Source organism: Elephas maximus, chromosome 17, assembly GCF_024166365.1.
Source record: "Elephas maximus indicus isolate mEleMax1 chromosome 17, mEleMax1 primary haplotype, whole genome shotgun sequence".
In the NCBI taxonomy this organism is placed as follows: Eukaryota; Metazoa; Chordata; class Mammalia; order Proboscidea; family Elephantidae; genus Elephas; species Elephas maximus.
Window position 1 is genome coordinate 11,753,924 of NC_064835.1, and position 22,400 is coordinate 11,776,323.

Genomic DNA, 22,400 nt, shown 5'->3' on the forward strand with positions numbered 1-22,400 from the left:
GATATGTGCTGAAAGATGAAGTTGGGAAATAACTTCACAAACTTTTCTCTAGGTGAAGGGAATTTGGCTGCAGCCCATGCCAGTACTGGCCCCGAGGAGTCAGAGAATGAGGATGGTGGGTATGATGTCCCTAAGCCACCTGTGCCAGCAGTACTGGCCCGCCGAACTCTCTCAGATATCTCTAATGCCAGCACTGCCTTTGGCTGGCTGTCTCTGGATGGTGATCCCACAACAAGTGAGTGACAGTATCTCCAGGCTTCCTTGGGTTTATACTGACTTGCTGTATGGCTCCTGATTTGTATTAAAATAGATATGACCCCCTAGTGGCAGTAAGGCAGTAGGTGGAAGTAGTAGACTAAAAACTGTATCTAAATGGGAGGAAGGCTGGTCCTAGGTCCCAAATTAGGAAGTTAAACTATAAACCAGACTCTTCAGATTTTGCCAGACTTAGATATGTGGTGGTTCCTTAAACAATGACTTGTCCTGCACTGAGAGTAGTTAGGATTTCTAGCTCTTCCAAGTATGCGCTATGACAGTGGTTACTAACCTCGATGGTTCAGACCACATGTTCCTGACTTCTGGCCACTGTCGTTTGGAAAGAAGGCTTGCTGGTTCTGGGAAGGACACTGAATGGGCCTGGAGCCAGCCCACATTTGGGTCTTGACTATCAAGGATTGCTCTTCTTGCACCTGTGGCTGCCTAGGAAGGCAGCATACAGAGTTGCTGTCACTTTGGAAATTTAAGACAGCCCTCAGGACAGCTGGTGGCAGAGATATATAGCATCCAGTTGCTTAGACAGGCAGTGACGCTTCTTCACTGCCACGTAGGCTTATCTTGATCTGCTTCCTTATTTGGAAAAGGAGACCTTTAGCATCTTCCCTAGCCCCCTCAGAGCCCTGGTGGCACAGTGTTTAAGAGCTCAGCTGCCAGCCAAAAGGTTGGCAGTTCAAATCCACCAGCTGCTCCTTGGAAACCCTATGGGACAGGTCTGCGCTATCCTGTGGAGTTGTTAATGAGTTGGAACCAACTCAGTGGCAACAGGCTGTCTGGCCCCCTCAGAAATTTTTTTAAATAATCAAGGCAGTAATATGTGTGAAAACTTGTTGCTAAGTGTAAAGCATGATGCGAATATAGATATTATATGCTTATGATTGCAATGGTTATTGTGAGTAGAACAGGTGCGTGGTCTATTCAGAAGGTTGCTCCTGCTGTGAGAAAGAGGAGCTTATGTACTAAAACCCTTGAACCTGGAAAATCCAGCCTTCTTACTGAAGAGCACATGTAACCACCAGTTGACAAGAGGTCACTAATGATATCTTGATACTAGCGAATTGTTGTTTTGTTTTTTAATTTTATTTTGTTGGGAATATACACTAAAAAACATACACCAATTCAACAGTTTCTACATGTACAATTTAGTGACGTTGATCACATTCTTCAAGGTGTGTAGCCGTTCTCACCCTCCTTTTCTGAGTTGTTCCTCCCTCATTAACATGAACTCACAGCCCGCTAGGTTCCTATCTAACCTTTCAAGTTGCTGTTGTCAATTTGATCCCATATATTGTTCTTATTATTAACTGCCATTAAGTGAGGACTCCCCTCCCCCCAGATTTGCAAATATTTTCTCTCCTATTTCTTCTAGACTTCACTGAAGGTTCCCAAGTTCCTGAGCGGCCCCCCAAACCATTCCCTCGGAGAATCAACTCTGAACGAAAAGCTGGTAGCTCTCAGCAGGGTGGGGGTGCTGCCGCCGCCTCACCTCAGCTCTCCAGTGAGATTGAGAACCTCATGAGTCAGGGCTACTCCTACCAGGACATTCAGAAAGCTTTGGTCATTGCCCACAACAACATTGAAATGGCCAAAAATATCCTTCGAGAATTTGTTTCGATTTCGTCTCCTGCCCATGTAGCCACCTAGCGCCTCGCCTCTGCTGCTGCTGTAGAGGACCAGTAAGCCGGGAGCTCTTACTCATGTAGCGTCTGAGAGGGCATAGGCCCCCTTGGAGGCTTCACAATGAAGTCTTGCCCCATCGGTGGGGTATCACATCTGTGGTTCCAAGATTTCAAAGCAGTGGAATGAAAATGGAGCAGCTAGTATGTTTTGTTACTTTATTTGTTTTGAGAGTGCATTTGAAGGTGTCCTTGGTCCCCATTTTGAGAGAGTGTGGTTTTTGTTATATGATAGTGTAGTTCAGCCTACCTAGGGAACAGTCCAAAAAGCAGTAGGACAAGTATTGTGCTGTCAGTCCTTACGTGAGGACTTAAGACTTTCCTGGGTTAAGAATGTGGCTGTGTGTGTGTCTGTTGTTATGTATGTCCTGAGATTATGAGATTAACCTGCTGTTTGTGTTAATCCCTGGCAGGGAATTAGCACAAGAGGTTTAGGAAGGAATCCTTTGGAGACTTCCGTCTACTGTGGTATTATCCCCAACCCTAATGTGTGTGTATTCAACACTCCCCTTTGACTTGGATTATTGTGTGCATAGCTTAAGTCTTGTATTAGAGCACTCTCTGTCCTTTCCCTACCTCCTGTTGTTCCTCCTCCTCCTCCTTGGTATTCTCTCACTGGCAGTGGGCTTGCCATGACCAGCCTTACTGAGGCCAAGCAGCTTATAGGATGTTCTTTATTATGTATGTATGGTGGTGGTGGTTTGTTTGGTAGATAGGAGAAAAGTATTGTTGCTTTATCATTATAGTCATGTTTGGTATTAGCAGCTAACACTGGCCATTCCAAAGCACTGTTTCTATAGGAACATTGAATTTGTTAAAATAAGATATTTTAATTATCCTAATTACATAATGACTGATTTGAGATAGAGGCCTTCAACTACATTCCATGCCCTCCCCAGAAAATGGTCTGTGGGAGTCAGTTGCCTTGGTGCCAGCTATGTGCTCTGATGTGGGTCGCGAGTTTTTCTACTTAATGAGAAGGGAAGAACGTTTGCTTCCAGGATGGCTTTCTGGCTCAGATACCATGAAGCTTTTAGGACGCTCCAGTCACATGCCATTTACCTTATTATACATGAAATGCACAAAATAGATGATAAGGATTTATCTGTTCTGATTTTCTTCCCAGTAAATTATTTTCTGCTTCTGTGGATATCTCCCTTTCAACATGAGTCAGGTTATAGTTTCAGAAGTGATTCTTTGTTTGCCCTTTAAGGAATGGGGATACCACCCATAGCAGCACAACATTTTGCTGATAATTAGTACCTTTCCTACACTGGTGCCACCCAGCGACTTGGTTTTCTCTTGTGCCTATGGCTTTGGGAATGTAACGTCTCCTTTCTCCCCATTTTCCCCTGTCCTCTTCCCCGTGGGTCCTGTGAAACTGTCTTTAATTACTGTGTTTTCCACAGTAACTAGACATCATTCAGTGTAATAAACTGCTGTATAGTCAGTGACAGTATGTGGAAAGACTGGCAGTTGTTATAATTCAGAGTCCAGTTTATACAATTTTTAGTGTCTTTAGATGCTGCCAAATGATTTCTGGAGACTTTTGTCCAGAATCTTTTGCTCACTTGCATAGCATTGTGTAACCTTCCTCATCAGAACCAAACCAGACCTGCTCGTCAATAAATCTGCCCTTCCCAAAATATAAAGCATGTTTCTGCCTCTAGATCCAGACAGAAATGATCTTCCTTAGATCTGTTCTTTCCAGGGTTGCTGATTTTGGAACTAAAACTGTTTTCTAGATCTTCTCTTTGGCTTTCAGCTACACCTGGACTGTCTTCTGGTTTTACCCCCTTGCCTCAGAGCCATTTATACTCCCACAGTAGACGGAACAAGACCTCATGTTGATTTACCATGGTGACTTAGTGTCTACGTGGCAGAAAGCAGCACAGCCCACCACCAGTGCAGGGGGTCCTGGATTAGAAGGGAGGAGACAGGGAAAAGTGGCGGTAAGTAGGAAACAGTAAACTACCGTCTAAAAGCCAGTGTAGTGCCTCATTTAAGGTACCATTCAGTTTTACATGTTATGTCAATATTGAAGGCCTAGAAAAAGAACTAGAGAAAATGACAGCAGTTTCCGTGCCTGTCCATATTAGAAGTTTTGCTTCTCTGCAGACACTGCCCAGTCTGGAGAGCTATGAAGAGAACAGAGCACTGGTGGCATCTCTTTGGCTGGCACCTCCTTTTTACTGCATACAAAATTTTCTTGTTTGGAGGTTACCGTTCTTACTCTATAGGCTAAGGGCAGTTTGGTCCTTTCCTCTCCTGCCGGAATACCTGTGAGGCTCTTCAGGTCAGCCCCGAACTGCGCTGCCGGACGGACGCCTGTGCTGAGCATGACTTGAAATGAGCAGATCTTCGTCTGTCAGACGTGTGCCTGTAAGGGCTCAAGGCTTTGGACCATTTTATGAGGGTGTTTCTCTCTGAGTGGTTGCTCTGAGGACTTGCGTGGGTCTGTGCCTGAAATTTCCAGGCAAGCAGTAGGAAGATTTTCACTCAGCTCTTGTGTTAAGGATATTTCCGCAACGTTAATTTCTTTTATTTTCCTTTGCATAAGGCACCTATTCTTCATCCTCCATTTGTATGGCGACTTTTACTTCTTTGGTTCTGCTATGAATTTGAGCAAAATTGCCCTTTCATCAACAGGCTTTATCTTCGAGTTTTGCCATTTTTGGCAAATCAACCCCCTTTCCCTCTCTAATTACAAAGGGTTCCTCCTCTTAGCCATCAGGTCAATAAGGTAAAAAACCACTTTGATGTTTTCCTTTTTCTCAAATGCATTAGAATGTTTTATTCAATTCTTTTTGGCTTTCCCTGTGTGCTCCCTGGATTGCTTTATAGGCTGCCTCGTGGCTGGGCCAGCTGTTCTGCAGTACTTAATTAGCTACCGGGATTGCACTTTCTCCAGCTGTCCTTCCCATGCTTCTTCCAGGAAAGTAGAGGTCTAAAAAGTGAGCTCTATGGTAGTTTTTTTTTTTTTTTATGGTATACCTCTCCTTAGTTAAAGAATAGGTTGGGCAGTTCAGCATCTCAGCATGTGTCTGTTAGCATTTGTGATCCGTACCTGTGAACACCATTCTTTCCCCCAGCACCCTCTCTCTCCCCAACCCTGCTCTACACATTCAGCCATTCTTCTGTTCTTTTTTCATCATACAGACTCTGATTACCAGGGCCCAGAATGTGGGTTAGTTCTGTTAGGATCATTTCACTATGGTTTGGATTAAACTGGGTTCAGGGTTGGGGGTGGGGTGGGAGGCTGAGGAATATCCTTCATACTTAAAATATTTTTATTCCTTCTAAAGAAAAGTAAAATATGTTTTATGGTCCAAGCAGCAAACTTACAAATTAATTTTTTACCACAACTTGCTTGTAAACTAGGGACAAACTATATAGTCTATTTAGGGCACCATTAATAAGATGTAGTCCTTTTTGTAGGTGTTAACACAAAATAGTCTCCTACCTCACATCGTGAAAGTCAGAAGGTTATAGACCTTCTTCCCAAGCTGTTTGTAAATCCTTCTTGCCGTTGGCTGTTCTGACTCTGGAATGACCACTGCCCAGTGAATAACAGCATTCTGACCATTGGCCTGACTGTAACAGTTTGTTCATTCAGCAAACATTTATGAGTGTTTATTTACCAGTTGCCAAAGTGTCAGCTGTATGTTCGTCCCTGCTACCACCTGGTGGTTTACTGACGTTGGGGGTTGTACTTGAGCTGTCTAGCATTTACATTTGACCCTAAAGTAGCTCTTCCCAAGAAGATTGTGCAATTTTTACTCATATCTGTTCTATGTAGACAGATCTGTCTTTATAGAGCTGTCCTGGTAAAATCAGTCCGAGACTCTCCCTTTACCTCTGTAGCTTTGATTAACACCGGTGAGATTCCTTTGTGTAGGTCTCTTGGGTGCCTCACATTTTTGTGTGTTTCAGTGGAGTCTGTTTCGCGAGCCAGTGGAACTGGAGACTGAGGATTATGTTGTTGGCTGGGAGTTGCACAACAGGGCAGTTAAATGTTTAATTTAAGCAGAGCGTCTGCCCACAGTTCTCTTCCCAGTCTAGTGCCTTTTTCCTTGATCTTTTTACTGAGCTGCTCGTGTCCCTAATTCTCCTTGTTGGGAAGGTTTCCTTTTCACTATTTTGGGACCTGCCACTGTCTCCCATACAATTTGGAACTTGTTTCCAATCCTTCAGCAACCTTTGCAGTTAATTCTGTGTCTTAGAAGGACTGAAGCTATTGGGGAGGGTTGGCATGTGTCTGTGGGTCCTGAATTTACCCATTGTTTGCTTTCCCAAGAGCCAGACAGTAAAACAGATGAAATTCAGTCAGTTCCAAAAAAATGTCAGCCTTTACCTGGCAGGATAGAGAGCTTAGAAGAGACCCTAGGGCTTAGTATCAAAGTTAACACAGCACGCTTCTACTAGACCTTAAGGCTTTAGAAACTCAATCTAAAGTATTCTAACTCAGCTCGAAGCATTATCATCACTATCCTGATCTCAGTCTACCTTAGCAGTCTTCCTTTAGAAATACATACAGCCATTTAATGCATGGAGGAGGGTGGAGGGTTCCTATCAGTGGAAAAGTAGAAGAAGGTGGAGGTTGTATCTTTGCCTGACTTGGTTAGGGATCCTTTGGATGCCAGGAACAGCAATACTGAAGCTAAAGAAAGGACGTACTCACTGTAGGGATGCAGGAGATTCCATAAAACCCAGGATAGGTGGTACAGTTGATTGTTTTGTGGAGCTAGAATTGTGAAACTTTGCACTTAGTCCATTCTGCTTCTCAGCATTTTTATCAGCATGCATGGCCCCAGAAGAGGCACCCCAACCCTCAAGTCTACACGACCTTCCAGCTCTAGGGAACACCATTTACATCGGAATTACCAATTGAGCATACAACCATCCCAGCACATTGAGCAATCAGCCTTGCCAAGGAGGAACAAGTGACACCATTAGGCAACAGTGGCATACTCCCTGGGAGGGGGGTGGTGGTCTCAGAGAAGAGGGCATACACCGAATACCAAAAAATCAAACGTGTTGCTATATAGTTGATTCTGACTCATAGTGACCCTATAGGACAGAGTAGAACTGCCCCATTGGGTTTCCAAGGAGCATCTGGTGGATTCAAACTGCCGACCTTTTAGTTAGCAGCCAAGCTGTTAACCACGGTACCAGCAGGGCTCCATACACTGAATAGATACCCTAAGAATCCTTCTATTCTAGCTTTAAACTTGCTGTTATACTGCTTTTTTGAGAGTGTAAAAGGGAGGTACAGGAGTGTGCCTGGGACATTGAAGAGATTCTTAGGTTTAACTTCCGGCCACTGCCTTTTTTTTCTTCCTCTTTTTGTTCCCTTGGGTAATCTTGACATCCAGGATTTCTTTCCTCCCTCTTTAGAACCTTCTTCTCTTACAGAGCAGCCTATTCTTGGGTGGCATCTCTTAGCCTTCATTCCATCTCAGGTTTTTAGCCTTTCATATTCTTTGGAGAGCAGATCACAGATTCTACTGTAGCCACTAGCCATGGACCTCTGGGCTATCTTCGGGCCTTAGCACTGAAAACATAGTTATTCTCTGGGCACCATAGACACTCCCTTCCTCTTCCCTGCCCTTTTACTTGTCCTGTATGAGGTGAGCAGAAATCTTCTTAGGCAGGCCCTCCTACGTACCTCAGAAACTACTTTGCCAGTAAGAATATGTCTTAGTTGGGACAGTTGGCAGGATATAAATTCCAGTTTAGAATAGAGTTTTTACTGAGAACTCTTTAAACAGGATACCTGTGTTTTTCCCTGTCTAGTTGTCTTTTTAGTCCTGTATTAAAGCCTTTATCTTTTTTTTTTAAACCATGCTTTTGTTTACCTGAGTCTTTTGATCTTGTTTATCTCATCCTAGAGCCTGTCCTGAGTTAGCGAGGGATTTCAGAATTATTTATCTTTGTAAGTACTAAAAGTTATTTGATATACGTAGAAGTAACCTAATAATCCAAAGATGTACATCGAGGCACGTGAGAAAGGGTGGGTCTTCAGACTTTGCATTTGATATTCTAACCTAGGCTCCAAAATGAAGGAGCCAAGGGACAGCAGTGCCGTGTGCCTTCACAGTGTCTTGGGAAATCTGGGTTGATTGCAAGGGAAAGTCCCGTGTTTCTTGGCTCCAGAAAGTAGCACAGGAGTAAGAGATGGGGAAAGAGGGGTGGGGAGAGCAAGCCCTGCATGGAGAGACTCATTCATAGCCAGATGGAAAGCACCATGCTGAAGGGCAGCTGTTGACCAACAGCTGTTTGGCGGTCTCACTGCCCCTGCCCTTGTATAGTGCTTGAGAAAAATGTGGCTGACCACTCCCTGTATTTGTGCAAAGGCTGAAAGCCAGCCTCGGATCTCCTACATATTTGGCTGCTGTACATAAGTCAGCAGAGCTCTGCATTACCTCTCACAAGCTCTCTTCCTACCCCTGAACCGGATTGGGAGGCCAGGGAGGAGTGTTGCTCAAGACAGGCTATGTGCAACTCTTCAGGCCTTTTGCTGACTCCATACTCAGGCCTGAGTGGGGAAACTGTGTGCCCAAGTCTGGTACCCACATACGTATTCTCGTACCCTGTGTGTCAGTTCCCTCCCCCTGACCCTGTTGCAGGTGATGGTAGCCATGCTTATGGTGGTCTGGAAATTGAAGAAGCAGAAAACAACTTAAGAGCCTGTAGAACATGTATTTTCTACTCTGCGCCTCTTTCTTCTGCTGTCCTCTGCTGTCAGGGTGATGCTTGTACTCTGATGCAGGCTCTATGCCTCCTGACCTACCCTTGTCCACACTGTTTAGTGTCTTGGCCTTGAAGGAAAAGCCCAACCTCCTGCTGAAGCATGTGGTAGGGCATGGCAGCTAGGAGGTACCTCCTCCATCTGCTTTCTGGCTGTGGTGACTTGGGATTTTTAACCTTATATATCTTTTCCCTTTATTCAAAACAAAATAATTTTTAGCACACTGGAAAAAAAAAAAAAAAAAAAAGCCAAACGTTTTGTGCCTTTCTAAGGCAGCACTGTATCCCAGGCTGCATTTTAGGACTTAATATGGAAATACCAGAGTCTTAGTCCCTCTACCTTGAGTATCGAGTATCGTTCGTCCCTAGCGTCTAGAGGGGAGGAAGGAGTACTTGCTGTGGCTGGAGGTGGTCTCCGATGCAGTTTGTCAGTATCCCCTCTCCCCGCCCTGATGCTTAGTTGGAAGAAAGAAGCATTGTACCCTGGGGTTATTTGGTTGGTTCTAATCACACTCTTAGTTGTCAAGTGGAATGGTTTGTCTCTGGCAGACGGTCTGTTTCATGATTTCCAGGTATATTCTGTACCATCCCCAGTTTCCCAGCCTCCTGATCGTATTAATGGCCCAAACCTCATGGAAAACTATAGGATGAACTCTCTCAAGGCGAGGGGTTTTTGGGGTCTTTTTGCTGGGTCCTGAACTGGCTCCGACTGCCTGCCTCTCCCTTCAGATTTAGCTTTCCTTTCATTTGAAGGCTTCAAACTTAAAGCATTAAGCATCTAGTACCCTCTGTAGGGTCTAGTTTTCCCCGGGGAAAGGCTGCAGGGAACAAGGACCAGATGCCTGTCCTTAGTGTTGTGGCCATGGTAGATGTTTCAGCATAAAGAAAAAAGCTTCCTGTATAATGACTTTACATACTTCTTAGCCTTTTCTCAGTTCTTCCCTGCCTTTAACTAATGAAGAATTGGGAGATAGAAACAATTATTTTTGAAGTCCTCCTTTTTCAGGATTTTGAAATTCTTGGCATGGGTGGGGCTGGAGAGAACTTGATGCTTTCTCTAGGGTGAGGAGTCCCAATTTGTATATCCGTGTTAAAACAAAAACTCCAGATGAGCTTTTCGTGGACTATTTTAAAAGCGTGTCATTAATATAAAAAAAAAAAAAAATTATACTAGCAGTATTTAATCATTCTCACCTGTAAAGAATAAAAAAAACAGAAGGTAAATATTCTTACAGAGACTAGCAGAGCTTTAAGATTCATTTTCATTTAAGTCCATTTTGTTTTGCCAATGTATTAATGTTTAGAGGTCTGTTAAACTAATGTTATTTATTAATTTTCATTTCCATACACAGTTAACTAAAGAGCTTTTTCAAGCACCCATGTCTGTAAAAAAATATTTTTAAATAAAGTTTCTTTTGTTGTAGCCGACTTGCTGTTTGCACTCGTTGTGGAGGTGTGGGGGCACTGATACAGCAGGCAGTGAGAGGACCAGAGGCCTAGGCCCATGTCTTCACCCCAAGGAGTGTGTGCTGCTGCCTCCGGGGGAATTCTTCATGCTAGGAAAGCAGAGGCAAGGGGCACTGTCCCTTGCCAACAGTCGCCTAGGCCCTGCAGGCTGCCTGGTGCAGGGTGGCTTTGCTGCTGAGAGTGGGGCAGTTGTCTCCTGTGGTGAATCTGGAACCATCTGCCTGGAAGTAGAGGTCACCACTGGTCCCTGCTGCCAACTGCAGAGAGTTTTAGGTTCTTTGTGATGCAGTTCCAATTCCGGAGGCCCTCACGTTCCTGTGGTACGCATGAATAAAAGCAGTCTGACCAATCCCAATCCTAGGCGTATACCCACTAGAACTGAAAGCAGAGATCTTTACACCAGTGCTCACAGCAGCACTATTCATAGCAGCCAAAGGTGGAAACAACCAAAACGTCCATCACAGATGAATGGATAACAGACTGCGGTACTCACACACAATGGGGTAAAAATTACCCAGCCAGAAGGAGAAATGAAGTCCTGGTACATATTACATGGATGAACCTTGGAAACATGCTGAGTGAAATAAACTAGTCACAGAAGGATAAATATTGTGTGGTTCTACTTATATGAAACAGGCAAATATATAGAGGCTAAAGTTGAGTAGTGGTTACCAGGAGTGGGGGAGCTCATTGCTTGCGGGGCAGGGTTTCTGGTAATGGTGGAATCACTTGGAATAGTGGTGGTGACCACATGTGATGAAAGTAACCAATGTCACCAAATTGTATATGTAAAAATTGCTGAATCAGCGAATTTTTATTTATTTTAAACCACAAGTTTTAAAATTTGGAGAAAAGAGACAAGGTTTCTGGGACAATTAAGCTTTATTTTTCATATATATATATATATATAAAAAGGAAACAATTTGCAAATTTACACCTAACAAACCCATATATACATACATACATACATACACACACACACACCCACCCCAAGGCTCTGGTCAGGCCCATTACTCATCCCTAAGTACCATTCTCCCATTTGGGCCCTCCTAGTGTCTGCGCCCATTAGTTCTGTTTGTAGAAATGTGGTGTGAACAGAGCCATAGCTGTACTCTTCATAAAGCAGTCAGGACCACAGCTTTGCCCCACTCCCCACCTTGCAGAGATGCACGTAATCCCTTGAGAGGGCAGTGGGAGCCAGAGGAATGCAGGGGCCTTAGGCTCAATCACTTTCACTCTAGAAAACACCACCACTGCTGGGACAATGGGATGTGCCCAGCATGTCTTTTAAGGAATGACACTGGTTTGTGGCTTTGGCCCAGGGAAAGGAGGATCATAAAAGGGACCCCATGGAAGCAGGCAGGAAGGTGGCAGCAGCAACATCTCAGCTGCTTCTAGATAACGCTGGGGTACTCTTCTGAGCCATGTCAGGAACACAGCTCAGCAGTGAATAGGGGCCTGGGCTCTAGGTCTCAGGGACAAGTACAGCCTCTTCAGTGATTCAAAGGAATTACTGAAGCCAGCCTTTGGGGCAGGAAACCAGCTCAGCTAGATAAGCTACCCAATTCAGCTGCTGGTAGAAGACCTATTTACATCTATAACGTGTAACGAGAAAACATACTCTGTGCGAAACTCCTGCCCACTTCTGGGTCCTGAGGCCCCCTCGTTGGGATGAGCTTCACTCAACAAATTGAGACTGTGGTGGACTGATCCCAGAAGGGTGCCCTCAGGGTCCAGTGAGCTCCTCAGGATGGCTGTGATCCTAACTCATTTGACCTCTGAGATTGGGTCTGCAGGTGAACAGGAGCAGGGGTCTTCTCTGTAGTCCAATTGAGAGGTGTTGGCTACCATCCTGAGTGCGGGGAGCGGGGTGAGCAGGGTGGGGAGCTCAGTGCGATTAAGTGGGCTAATGCCTCAGATCGATGTATTTCTCTCCCTAAAAAATGGTGGAGAGAAGTAAGAGTAGAACTTGGACATAGTGACCAGAGTTCAAGATGTGAATACTGAAAGAAGGTGGGACTGAAGCAAAAGCTGATGAACCAGGTAGAGCAGCCTTGAGGGAAAAATCAAGGAGTGGGGTATGGCAGGACAGGGAGGGAGGGACCCAGCCCCCCAGTCTGACTCTCCGCTGGTAAACTGAGGCCACACTTCACACCTAGTGACCTGAGCCATGCATACCGCTCAGGAAAAGGTGATGATGATGAGACAAGGTATTTGCTCAGCCTGCAGAGCCACCCTCTCTCCAGGGTCCCTTGCATATTTGCATCCCCCTGCCACCTGTAAGCAGTGGTAAAGAGGCCAGATGGGCCTGCTCCTTATCTCCAGCCAAGGAGGAGGGAGGTCAGAAAGTTAGTGTTGGGGGAACGGGACCCATTAGTCCTTGTTGCCCCAATCCCTGAGGATGTGTCAGGCACTGGCCACAGGAACTACCTCCTACCTGGTCTCCGGGAGCCCTCTTGTCACCGTTGCTGCCCTGTAGGAGGCCCATCTCTTCAGGGAGCTTATCTGACTTAACTTCAACTACAATTTCACTCTTACGCAGCGGGGGCAGCGTGCTGGGAGGAGGGAGGGAGGCGAGAGGTTGGCAACTCAGGGCAAGGGAAGGGGAGGGGCCGTTGGGAAGGATGTTGGACTGGACTCGGGCTCTTTGTTGTTCTGGGGCCAGCTCAGAGGGAACCAGGTCATGGGAGAAGCTGTGGTTGATGGCAGCTGGGTGGTGGGGAGTGGGCAGCACCCAGACCCAGGGCCCCACCCCTTCTCCTGAGGGGTGAGTGGGCACTGGGGCAAGCAGCAAGCTGGGCAGCATGAGATGAGTGCGGGGTGAGGGTGCCAAGTACGGTGCTTACATCTCTTGTTTGCCTGACCGTCCGCAAGGCAGCTTGCCCTTCTTATAGAAGAAATAGAGGACGGCGCCAAGCACAGCCAGCACCAGAATGCACACGATCACAGCCACGATGACCACACCCTTGCTTTCAGGCTCTGGCAGCTTTTTCTCTGTCCCGCAAAGACACTCCTGGTCACTCACTGCCTGAAGCTACGACAGTTCCATCACCGCCCCGCCCAGCCCAGGGCTGATGGAAGGCAGAGCACCACTCACCATTCTCGACAGGGCTCCCTGGGGAGGGGCAGGACAGGAGGCTGCCCTGGCCCAGCCCTGTCCCCTTGCCAGGCCCGGCTTACCTGCGGAGGTGCTGTTGGCTCTGGCATGGGGACTGGCAGTGGAGGTGCTGAGGCCAGTGGTGGCGGTGGAGTCAGGTGGGAGGGTAGTTAAGTTGACTGGGAGGCAGAGGGAGGCGCGTTAGGAGAAGCCCGAGTTAACGCCCGCGCCTGGGCACGCCCCTGCCAGGCTCTGCGGGGAGGAGGCCCTTACCCAGCTCCAGGCGAATGACTGTGCTGTTTCTTCCCAGGGGGTTGGAGGCCACACACTCAACACCTGTCTCCAACAGGTCTGGGGTCACGAGGACATTCAGGGTGCTCAGGACACTCTGCGGATCTTTGTCTTGCTCATGCGCCTGCAAGGAAGGAGGAAGCCCAGCTCAGGGGTGGGAGGATTTCCGGACTAGCCACAGGGGTGGGCAGGATGAGTCAGTGTGAGCACACGGGAGGACCGCATGGGCCTGCTCACCGTGCCGTTGACACTCCAGGAGATGGTGGGCCTAGGATGACCTGATGCCTCGCAAGACAAACGCATCACCTCATTCTCTTTCACCCACAGCTTCCTCTCCTTGGATGCCATCCACGGGGACCCTGATGGGGAGGGAGGAGAAGAGTGAGTCCACAAACTGCTGGCCGCCCCACCTCCCCACAGAGCACCCCGGGCCACAAGTTAATGCTCATGCCTGGGCAAGCCCAGCCCCCAGGAAAGGGGGACCAAGTGGTTGCAGAGGTGGGGGCAAAAGGGAATTTGCCCCGCCCTTCCCCAACTTGGAGTGGCTTCCGGGGGGCCACCAGGTCTCCGCCCAGAGGGCCTCACCATAAATGGCCACATTGACCAGCTGTGTGCTGTTCAAGCCAGGTACACTGGGCACAGACGCCACGCAGAGGTAGCCTCCCGCTGCCTCCCGTTTCAAGTTGTGTAATAGTAGCACGGGCCCCTTTTCCAACACCTTGCCTGTCTTCAGGGAGAGACGGATCAGAGGATCTGGAAGGAGCAAGCTGCTGCCACCCCCCAGCTCCATTCACCAGCCAGCCCTTGTTCCCCAGCCCCAGGCCGGCCTGGTACCTTTTCTCTCAGCCAGAGAAACTCAAGGGCTTGGTTACTCTCTGCTTCACAGGTCAAGGTGAGGCTGCTGCCCTCATGGCTCTCGGGGGTGGTGGGACTCACCCGGACATCTGACACGTCTGGGGACACAGCCACAGTGTCAGCCTGGGTGGGGCAGGGCAGGGCAGGGCAAGTTCCCTATGGCCCCAGCCTGTGCAGCCAGCCTGGTCCCCCTGCCCTGCGCCCCCAGCCCCTCACAGTTCACCAGCAGCTCCTGTTGGTCCATCAGCGATACCGTGGTGTCCAAGTCCAGGCCCTGACATTCGTACAGCCCACTGTGCTCCTTCCGGGCAGGCTCCAAGACCAGGAGCCCATCGTGGTCTGTTGCTTTTTCCTCCATCTCCATGGTGCTGGGGTTCTGGGGAGGGTGGACGGGTGAACAGAGAGCTCCTCCAGCCACCCCTCCTGTGGCCCTGTCTGTACCCAGCATGGGGCCCCCGCACCTGCTTGCTGATGATGAAGTGGGGTGGGGGGTTGCCATCAGCCAAACACCTGATTTCCACGTGATCCCCTTCCTTCAGCATTCCCGTGGGCACCACTTCCACCCACAGTTTTTCTGCTGGGTCTGCAACGGCAAAGGGGTGGCTCTCAGCCCCAGAGCTGATCCCTGGGCTGGGTGAGGAGAGCCAGAGGGAGCATAGAGGGATGGGTCAGTACTCACAGAAAACAGGGACAGTGACCTCCCTAGATTCCTTCATGTGATTCCCGCTGGGCAGCCGGTAGCTGAGCTCACAGTAAAATTGGGCATCTTTGTCTTCCTTAACCAGCCGCGCCTTCAGGATGCTCTGCAAGGTGTACAGACCACTTGACTCCACGATCTGGGATGACTGGACGTGGACGCCTGCGCAGGGGAGAAGGGGAGAAGGGCCTGGCCTCAGCCCGCCACCAGCCCCACCCCACGGTCTCCCCAGGGGTTGGGAGGGGGGCACCCAAAGGGACCCCTGCCCCTGGTAGAGGGCCAGCTACAAATACAAGTGGAGGCCCTTCAAACCAGCAGTTTCAGCTCTCAGTAGAACACTGACACAGTGGTGCTATGTACAAGGATGAGTGCGGACGATGCGGCTGAGGGAAAGAAAGATGAGAAACACTCCAGAGGTTTGCTCATAGGCAAATGGTTAACTAAACTACATCACAGCCAACTACGGAACACTGGGCAGGAGGCAGAACAATCAGGGGGAGGTAAATACACTGGCCTGCAGACCTTCCATCAGCCCAAGACAAGACCCATTCCCAAAGCCAGCCCTTCAGACAGGGATTGGACTGGACTATGGGATGGAAGAGGATGCTGGTGAGGAGTAAGCTCCTTGGATCAAGTAGACACATGAGACTATGTGGGCAGCTCCTGTCTGGAGGGGAGATGAGAGGGCAGAGGGGGTCAGAAGCTGGCCGAATGGACGCGAAAGTGAGAGAGTAGGGGGAAGGAGTGTGCTGTCTCATTAGAGGGAGAGCAACTAGGAGTATATAGCAAGGCGTATATAAATTTTTGTATGAGAGACGGACTTGATTTGTAAACTTTCACTTAAAGCAAAATTAAAAAACAAAAGACACTGGTCTGGAAACATTCCCAAGACTCGTTGTTGAAAGAAAAACAAGCGAATTGTAGAACAACATGCATGACACCGTTTACATCGGGGTTTCTCACCCTCAGCACTATTGATATCTTGGGCCCCTAGTTCTTCACTGTGGCAGCCACACTGTGCGCTGTAGGCGTCTCGGGAGAAGACAGCGGTCAGTGCAGTCAGTGAGACACAGGCGTACTAGGCAAGCAAGCTGTCTCATTTTAATCTGGGTTTCTAGACCAACAGCTATGTTTTTGAGAAAAACGTTCTTCCTCGGTGGTCAAAACCAGGATGTGAAACCATATGCCCCAAGGGGTCTTGGCCAAGTGACCATTTAAAAAAAAAAAAAAAGGGTACTCAGGAAGAATACTATTTGCGTGCTGTTGCAAACAAGGTATTTTTGCAAAAGACAAAGAAAATACACGTAAGCATCTTGGGACCATGATCTAAGCACCCTGTGAAACTCTCTGTGACCACTGACTACAGCTATTAATCACCAGTAAGCCATCAGTGTGTGATTACTATGATACTCATTGATTTTCCTGTAACTGCCCTTCCTATGGTTTGGTTGCTCTTTTTACCCAGCAAGAATACTTGTATAAGGACACTGCCCAGACTAGCTGGTCCCATTTTCAATGGGCTATGTAGTTCCCCAATTGCAATTGTTTTAAACTTAGTAAACCTCCCCGTTTTACCTCGAAACAGCGTTCAGGTTTTTCCTACAACACAGGATACTCAGCAGCATCCCTGGCTTCTACCCACCAAATGCCAGTAGCAATTCCTAAGTTGTCACAACCCAAAATGTCTCCAAACTAAAAAACCAAACCCATTGCCGTCCAGTTGATTCTGACTCAAGGCGACCTTATAGGACAGAGTAGAACTACCCCATAGAGTTTTTAAGAAGCACCTGGTGGATTCAAACTGCCGACCGTTTGGTTAGCAGCCATAGCTCTTAACCACTGTGCCACCAGGGTTTCCAAAAACGTCTCCAGATATTGCCAAATGTCCCCTGGGGGGTAAAAAGATCTGAGTTGTGAACCACTGATTTAGCTTTTTTTTTTTTTTTAAATAATTTTTATTGTGCTTTAAGTGAAAGTTCACAAATCAAGTCAGTCTCTCACACAAAAACCCATATACACCTTGCTACACACTCCCAATTACTCTCCCCCTAATGAGACAGCCCGCTCTTTCCCTCCACTCTCTCTTTTCGTGTCCTTTTTGCCAGCTTCTAACCCCCTCCACCCTCTCATCTCCCCTCCAGGCAGGAGATGCCAACATAGTCTCAAGTGTCCACCTGATCCAAGAAGCTCACTCCTCATCAGCCTCCCTCTCCAACCCATTGTCCAGTCCAATCCATGTCTGAAGAGCTGGCTTCGGGAATGGTTCCTGTCCTGGGCCAGCAGAAGGTCTGGGGGCCATGACCACCAGGGTCCTTCTGGTCTCAGTCAGACCATTAAGTCTGGTCTTAAGAGAATTTGGGGTCTGCATCCCCCTGCTCTCCTGCTCCCTCAGGGGTTCTCTGTTGTGTCCCCTGTCGGGGCAGTCATCGGTTCTAGCCAGGCACCATCTAGTTCTTCTGGTCTCAGGCTGATGTAGTCTCTGGTTCATGTGGCCCTTTCTGTCTCTTGGGCTCGTAATTGCCTTGTGTCCTTGGTGTTCTTCATTCTCCTTTGCTCCAGGTGGGTTGAGACTAATTGATGCATCTTAGATGGCTGCTTGCTAGCGTTTAAGACCCCAGACACCACTCTTCAAAGTGGGATGCAGAATGTTTTTTTAATAGATTTTATTATGCCAATTGACTTAGATGTCCCCTGAAACCATGGTCCCCAGACCCCTGCCCCTGTTACGCTGGCCTTCGAAGCATTCAGTGTATTAAGGAAACTACTTTGGTTTAGTCCAATTGTGCTGACCTCCCCTGTATTGTGTGGTGTCTCTCCCTTCACCTGAAGTAGTTCTTAACTACTGTCTAATTAGTGAATGCCCCCTCCCACCCCCCTCCCCCCCCGCCTCGTAACCACGAAAGAATGTTTTCTTCTCAGTTTAAACTATTTCTCAAGTTTTTATAATAGTGGTCTTATACAAAGATTTAGCTTTTTAAAAAAAGCTTATATATTTCTATTTAAATTTCTACATGTGAGTACATGTACAGAAACGGACTTGAAAGTGCACACGCTAACCGATAGCAGAGATTTCTTCGGGGAAGGAAGGAACTTTTCATTCTAGGTTTTTTTGTACAGTTTTTGTTCAGTAAATTCTTATGAAAATATTTTCGAGCATCACTTGTGTAATTACGAACAAAAAGTAAGAAGCTAAAGTAAAATGCAAGGTGGTTCCTGTGTGGTATCCAAATGCATGGCTTTCAGGAGCAAGAAGGGGTACTCACGGTTCTTCTCCTCCTTCAGGGGCAGACGGTTCTTGTACCAGGTGACTTGAGGAACTGGGTACCCATTCCTCCCCACACAGGTAGCGACCTAATGGAGGACAGGCTGTAAGTCTCTCTGCCTCCGAGACCCCACCACGCCCCACCTCAGCTCCTGCTTGGTATCTGGCCACCCTGGCCTATCTTACCTCCTCAGGCTCCTCACTGTTCACGGAGATGCCCAAGGTATTGACCTGGATGCTTGGCTCCTCCGGAGCTTCTACATGGGAGAGAAAGGAGGTGGGGCATGTGACCACCACCTCCCAGGATCCACACCGCCCTAAGGGCAGGGGTGGGGGCACTCACTGTAGACCTGGAGCTGGATGCGGTGCTCCTGGGACCGTGGGCGCTTGCCCTGGCACAGGAAGATGCGCTCATCATGAGGGGTGACGTGTGCCAGGGCCAGGGTAGCCCCCTTGTCCTGGAGGCTGAGCCGGTGCTGATACTCCCCAGGTTCACTCTGGCCCTGGCCCTGGCGCACACGGTAGATAAGTGTTGGCTTCTCCTTGTGGACCTAAAGGGAGAGGCCAAGAGGAGGTGAGGGTTCTGGGGCTACCAAAACCCACTGCCATTGAGTGGATTCCTACTCATGGCGATCTTATATCGACCCTATAGGACAAAGCAGAACTGCCCCATAGGGTTTCCAAGGCTATAAACCTTTACGGAAGCAGACTGCCACATCATTCTCCCATGGAGCAGCTGGTGGGTTCGAACCAATGACTGGTTAGCAACTGAGCGTTTTAACCACTGTGCCACCAGGGCTCCCTTCCAGGGCTACCCGTACCTGTTGCCATCAAGTCAATTCTGACTCATAGCAACCCGATAGGATGGAGGAGAACTGCTCCCATAGGGTTTCCAAGGAGCAGCTGGTGGATTCAAACTGCTGGCCTTTTGGGTAGCAGCCAAAGCCTTAAACCACTGCACCAGCAGGGCTCCGTGAGGGGTAAAACGCCCCACCCCCTGCTGCCCTCTGGGGAGCCCCAGCACTCACAGAAAACCAGTCCAGGCTGAGGCTGTCCTGGGAGCGGGCAGGGCCACACTTGAGGAGGGCGGTGCTGCCCACTTCCACCTCCAACACCTCTGGTGCAGGCTGCTCTGCCTCTCCTGGCACACCTGGGGGTAAAGAGGAGAGACGACCCCAGCAGGTGTGTCAGCTCCAGCTGCCCTCCATCCCCACCCCACATGTCCGCTGGCTGCAGCTGTCCTTCCTGCCACTGTGAGGGTCTGAAGAGGGCCCTGTCCTCACCCTCAGCCATTCCTCGTCCCCTGCCCCAAGCCCTGGCCCACTCTCTCCCAGTTCAAGGGACCTGGGGATGTCATCCCTCGTCTTTGGAGCAGAGACCCTGAGTGCCAAGCACCTCCCTGATGAGGCTGACAGAGAGGCAAACCAGGCTCTGAGCCAAGAGGGAAGCCCCTTTCCTTCCAGGACCCTTCCTCTCTGAGTGAGTCAGAGTGTGGGAATGCAAGGCATGTGCTGGGCTGGGCTACACAGGCCCCTTTGTATCCCCACCCCCAGGGAAAGACGTCACTAATCTGCCCTCTGCCCCAAGAATCCCCTCCCCAAATCCTCTACAAGACCCAGAATGTCCCACTGGCCAGAAGTTCCCATCTCATACTCCCTCACAGGGCCTCACTGAACATCCCCACACATGCTCAGGGGACCCCAGCCTTAGAGTCTTGGGAGGGAGAAGGGGTCGGAGTCTCCCCCAGGGGTCAAGACAAAGTCCAAGCAGTGGGCTGGAGTGACATCAGCAGTGCCAGTGTGCTGCCAGCCCTGTAAAGTGGTGATGTCACTCAACACCATCTGGCTGGACTCTGGGATGCCTGGGTTGTTGCCTGGGCGGGCTCCCAGACAAGGAGGGCATATGGGGTGGTCTTCAACCCAGAGCAGAAGCTCCAATCCCTGACTCAGTTTCCCCAGAGCTAGAAGAGCTGGAACTAATGCAGTTGTGGAGCTCGATTTAGCCTTTTCCCCAGAAATAAAGCCAGCTTGGGAGGCAGCAGCCAGGGGTGCCCTAGGGACGGCGTCGGTCCTGGGCATGAGGCCAGCGAGCTGGGTATTGCCCAGCCCTCTTCTTCCCCAGCCGGATAGAGACTGGGTCAAGGAAAGCGAGCCAAGAGAAACACGCGACACTGCTGCGGGCCATACAAGGGCAGCATGGACCCGGAGAGTCCGGCTAACAGGCGGTCCCAGAGAAAAACTTGGAGGTGCAGTGGCGCTCTTCCCACCTGAACGTGATCTCCATACCGGGAGCAGTAACAAGATGAGACGGGGGCGCTCCCACTCTGGGAATGCTCCATCCCTCGTCTCTGCTACCTGCGATCCCGTCACCCGGGTAGGCGCGAGGCGACCCCCACCGCCTCCAACCCTCCCACCCCCCCACCCCCACGCCCAGCCCCTGGCAACGCCCAGCTAAGGCGAGAGCCGCTGTCTCTCCCTCTCTTGCTCACCTCCAGCCTGGCCGGGTGCCCGGGCGGGAGAGGGAGGGGTCGGCGCACCGCCTCCAGCTAAGAAAACTGACTTTTCCAGCAACAAGCGGGTGCGGAATTCAGGATTAGGGGGTGCGCTCTAGCTGCGCCCCCACCCCGGCTCCTCTGAAGGCCCCCCGGAGTAAACACCTGAGGAAAAAGCTCTCCCTAACGCCCCGTGAGCTCAGCTCCACCCCTTCCCGCTCCCGACAGGAGCCGCCTCCCGGATTCTGCTCCCGGGATACTCCAGAACGGAGACTGCAAACTGGCTACAAAGAAGAGTTGCACGCGTGCAAGGCGCGGGGTGCCGGGACCCGAGGAGGAGCGCGCTCGCGGGGGCGCCAAGCCCTCGCCCCCACCGCGTGGCAAACTCCGCTCCACGGCACGCTCCGCCGAAGGCCCCTGGCCCAAGCCTTGAGGGGTGCGGGCCCCCAGCTAACTCACCCACGGCGCGGCGACAGTGGCAGCAGGCGGCGAGCAAGAAGACGCAGACGAGCTTGGGCAGCTCCATGCTTCCAGTCCCGAGGGCAAGCGCCAAGTGCCGGAGCCCGCTGCGGCTGGGGGCTGACGTCAGGGGGGCGGGGGAGGGGGCCGGCGCCCCGCCCCGCGCGCCCCCCGCCCCCGCCCCGCGCGCCGCAGCCCTAGGGGGCGGGCCCCTGCGCCGCGAGCCCCGGAGCTGCGCCGAGCCGCGGCCTCGGAGGAAGGCGGGCTGGCCTCCCCAGCCCCCGAGCCGGGGAAGGGTGAGGGGCGTGACAGGTGTCTGGGCTCAACTGCCTGGCCTTGGCGGCAGCGGGGAGAAGCTGACCCGGATGCTCAGAGACGGCCCGGGTCGGAACCAGCCAGTGTTGCCCTGCGGGATCTCTCCTGGTGGTGTAGAAGCGCACTACGACGTCCTCGACGTCCCGGATGGGGGCCTTCCGTAGAGGCTCCTCACCCCACCTCCTCCTCTACCTCACCCTACCCCTGCCACAGAGAAATACGGGGGGGTCTCGGTGGCGGCCCAGTATCACTGCGTCACTGCGAAGGCTACCGGCCTGGCACTGCCCCGAAGCCTCGCTGTCCTGGCAGCTTTGCGGAAGAGCCCTGCGCCAGGTCCCGCAGACGCAGAGCTACCTGTACTGGGGAGTAGAGATGACACCTTAGCAGCTTTCCCTTCACACCCCAATTCCTGCAAGTCCATCTTTGACTGGAGGAAAGGGGTGGGACTCATAGGCCCAAGGTTTTCAACTTGTCCAAGCCCCTCCCCCCAAAAAAGACCCGAACCCACTGCCCTCGAATCTGTTTTGACTCATGGTAAGAGCATGTGTTACAGAGTTGAACTGCTCCAAGGGCTTTCTTGGCTGTAATCTTTAGAGAAGCAGATCACCAGGCCTTTCTTCTGCAGCACACTGGGTGGGTTCCAACTGCCAAGTTTTAGTTTCAGGTTAAGTAGTTGAGCGCAAACTGTGCCACCCAGAGACCTTGTCCTAGCCCAGGACTTGAGAATTCTGTTTCTCTTCACTCTTCACTCATTGAGCTTAGCCTAG

The 22,400-nt window shown here is 50.1% G+C and overlaps 2 protein-coding genes across 2 annotated transcripts in view; one reads left to right on the forward strand and one right to left on the reverse strand.

Moving 5' to 3' along the window:
- CBL (Cbl proto-oncogene) overlaps positions 1-9,867 on the forward strand; it is a 101,439-nt gene extending 91,572 nt beyond the window's left edge. The window contains exons 15-16 of the mRNA XM_049856383.1: positions 53-235; positions 1,643-9,867. Coding sequence (XP_049712340.1) covers positions 53-235; positions 1,643-1,917 — 458 coding nt within the window. The 3' untranslated portion in view covers positions 1,918-9,867. The remainder of the gene's footprint in view (positions 1-52; positions 236-1,642) is intronic.
- A 1,139-nt stretch (positions 9,868-11,006) lies between these two features.
- MCAM (melanoma cell adhesion molecule) lies at positions 11,007-21,423 on the reverse strand. The gene is made up of 16 exons (XM_049856384.1): positions 21,319-21,423; positions 19,397-19,518; positions 18,712-18,919; positions 18,555-18,625; positions 18,370-18,457; positions 15,089-15,268; positions 14,871-14,992; positions 14,626-14,785; positions 14,389-14,507; positions 14,140-14,281; positions 13,792-13,913; positions 13,537-13,678; positions 13,347-13,442; positions 13,013-13,160; positions 12,604-12,721; positions 11,007-12,102 (listed from the first exon to the last, which is right to left on the reverse strand). The coding sequence occupies exons 1-16, from the start codon at positions 21,383-21,385 to the stop codon at positions 12,073-12,075; spliced, it is 1,935 nt and encodes a 644-aa protein (XP_049712341.1). The 5' UTR covers positions 21,386-21,423; the 3' UTR covers positions 11,007-12,072.
- Positions 21,424-22,400: the final 977 nt, after the last annotated feature.

Excerpts from the sequence above, each read along its gene's own strand:
- MCAM (XM_049856384.1), bottom strand. The coding sequence starts at position 21,385 with ATGGAGCTGCCCAAGCTCGTCTGCGTCTTCTTGCTCGCCGCCTGCTGC. Across the intron at positions 19,519-21,318 it reads CCACTGTCGCCGCGCCGTGG|GTGTGCCAGGAGAGGCAGAG; the intron begins GTGAGTTAGCTG and ends CTTTACCCCCAG. Across the intron at positions 14,282-14,388 it reads TTCTCTGGCTGAGAGAAAAG|ACAGGCAAGGTGTTGGAAAA; the intron begins GTACCAGGCCGG and ends CTCTCCCTGAAG.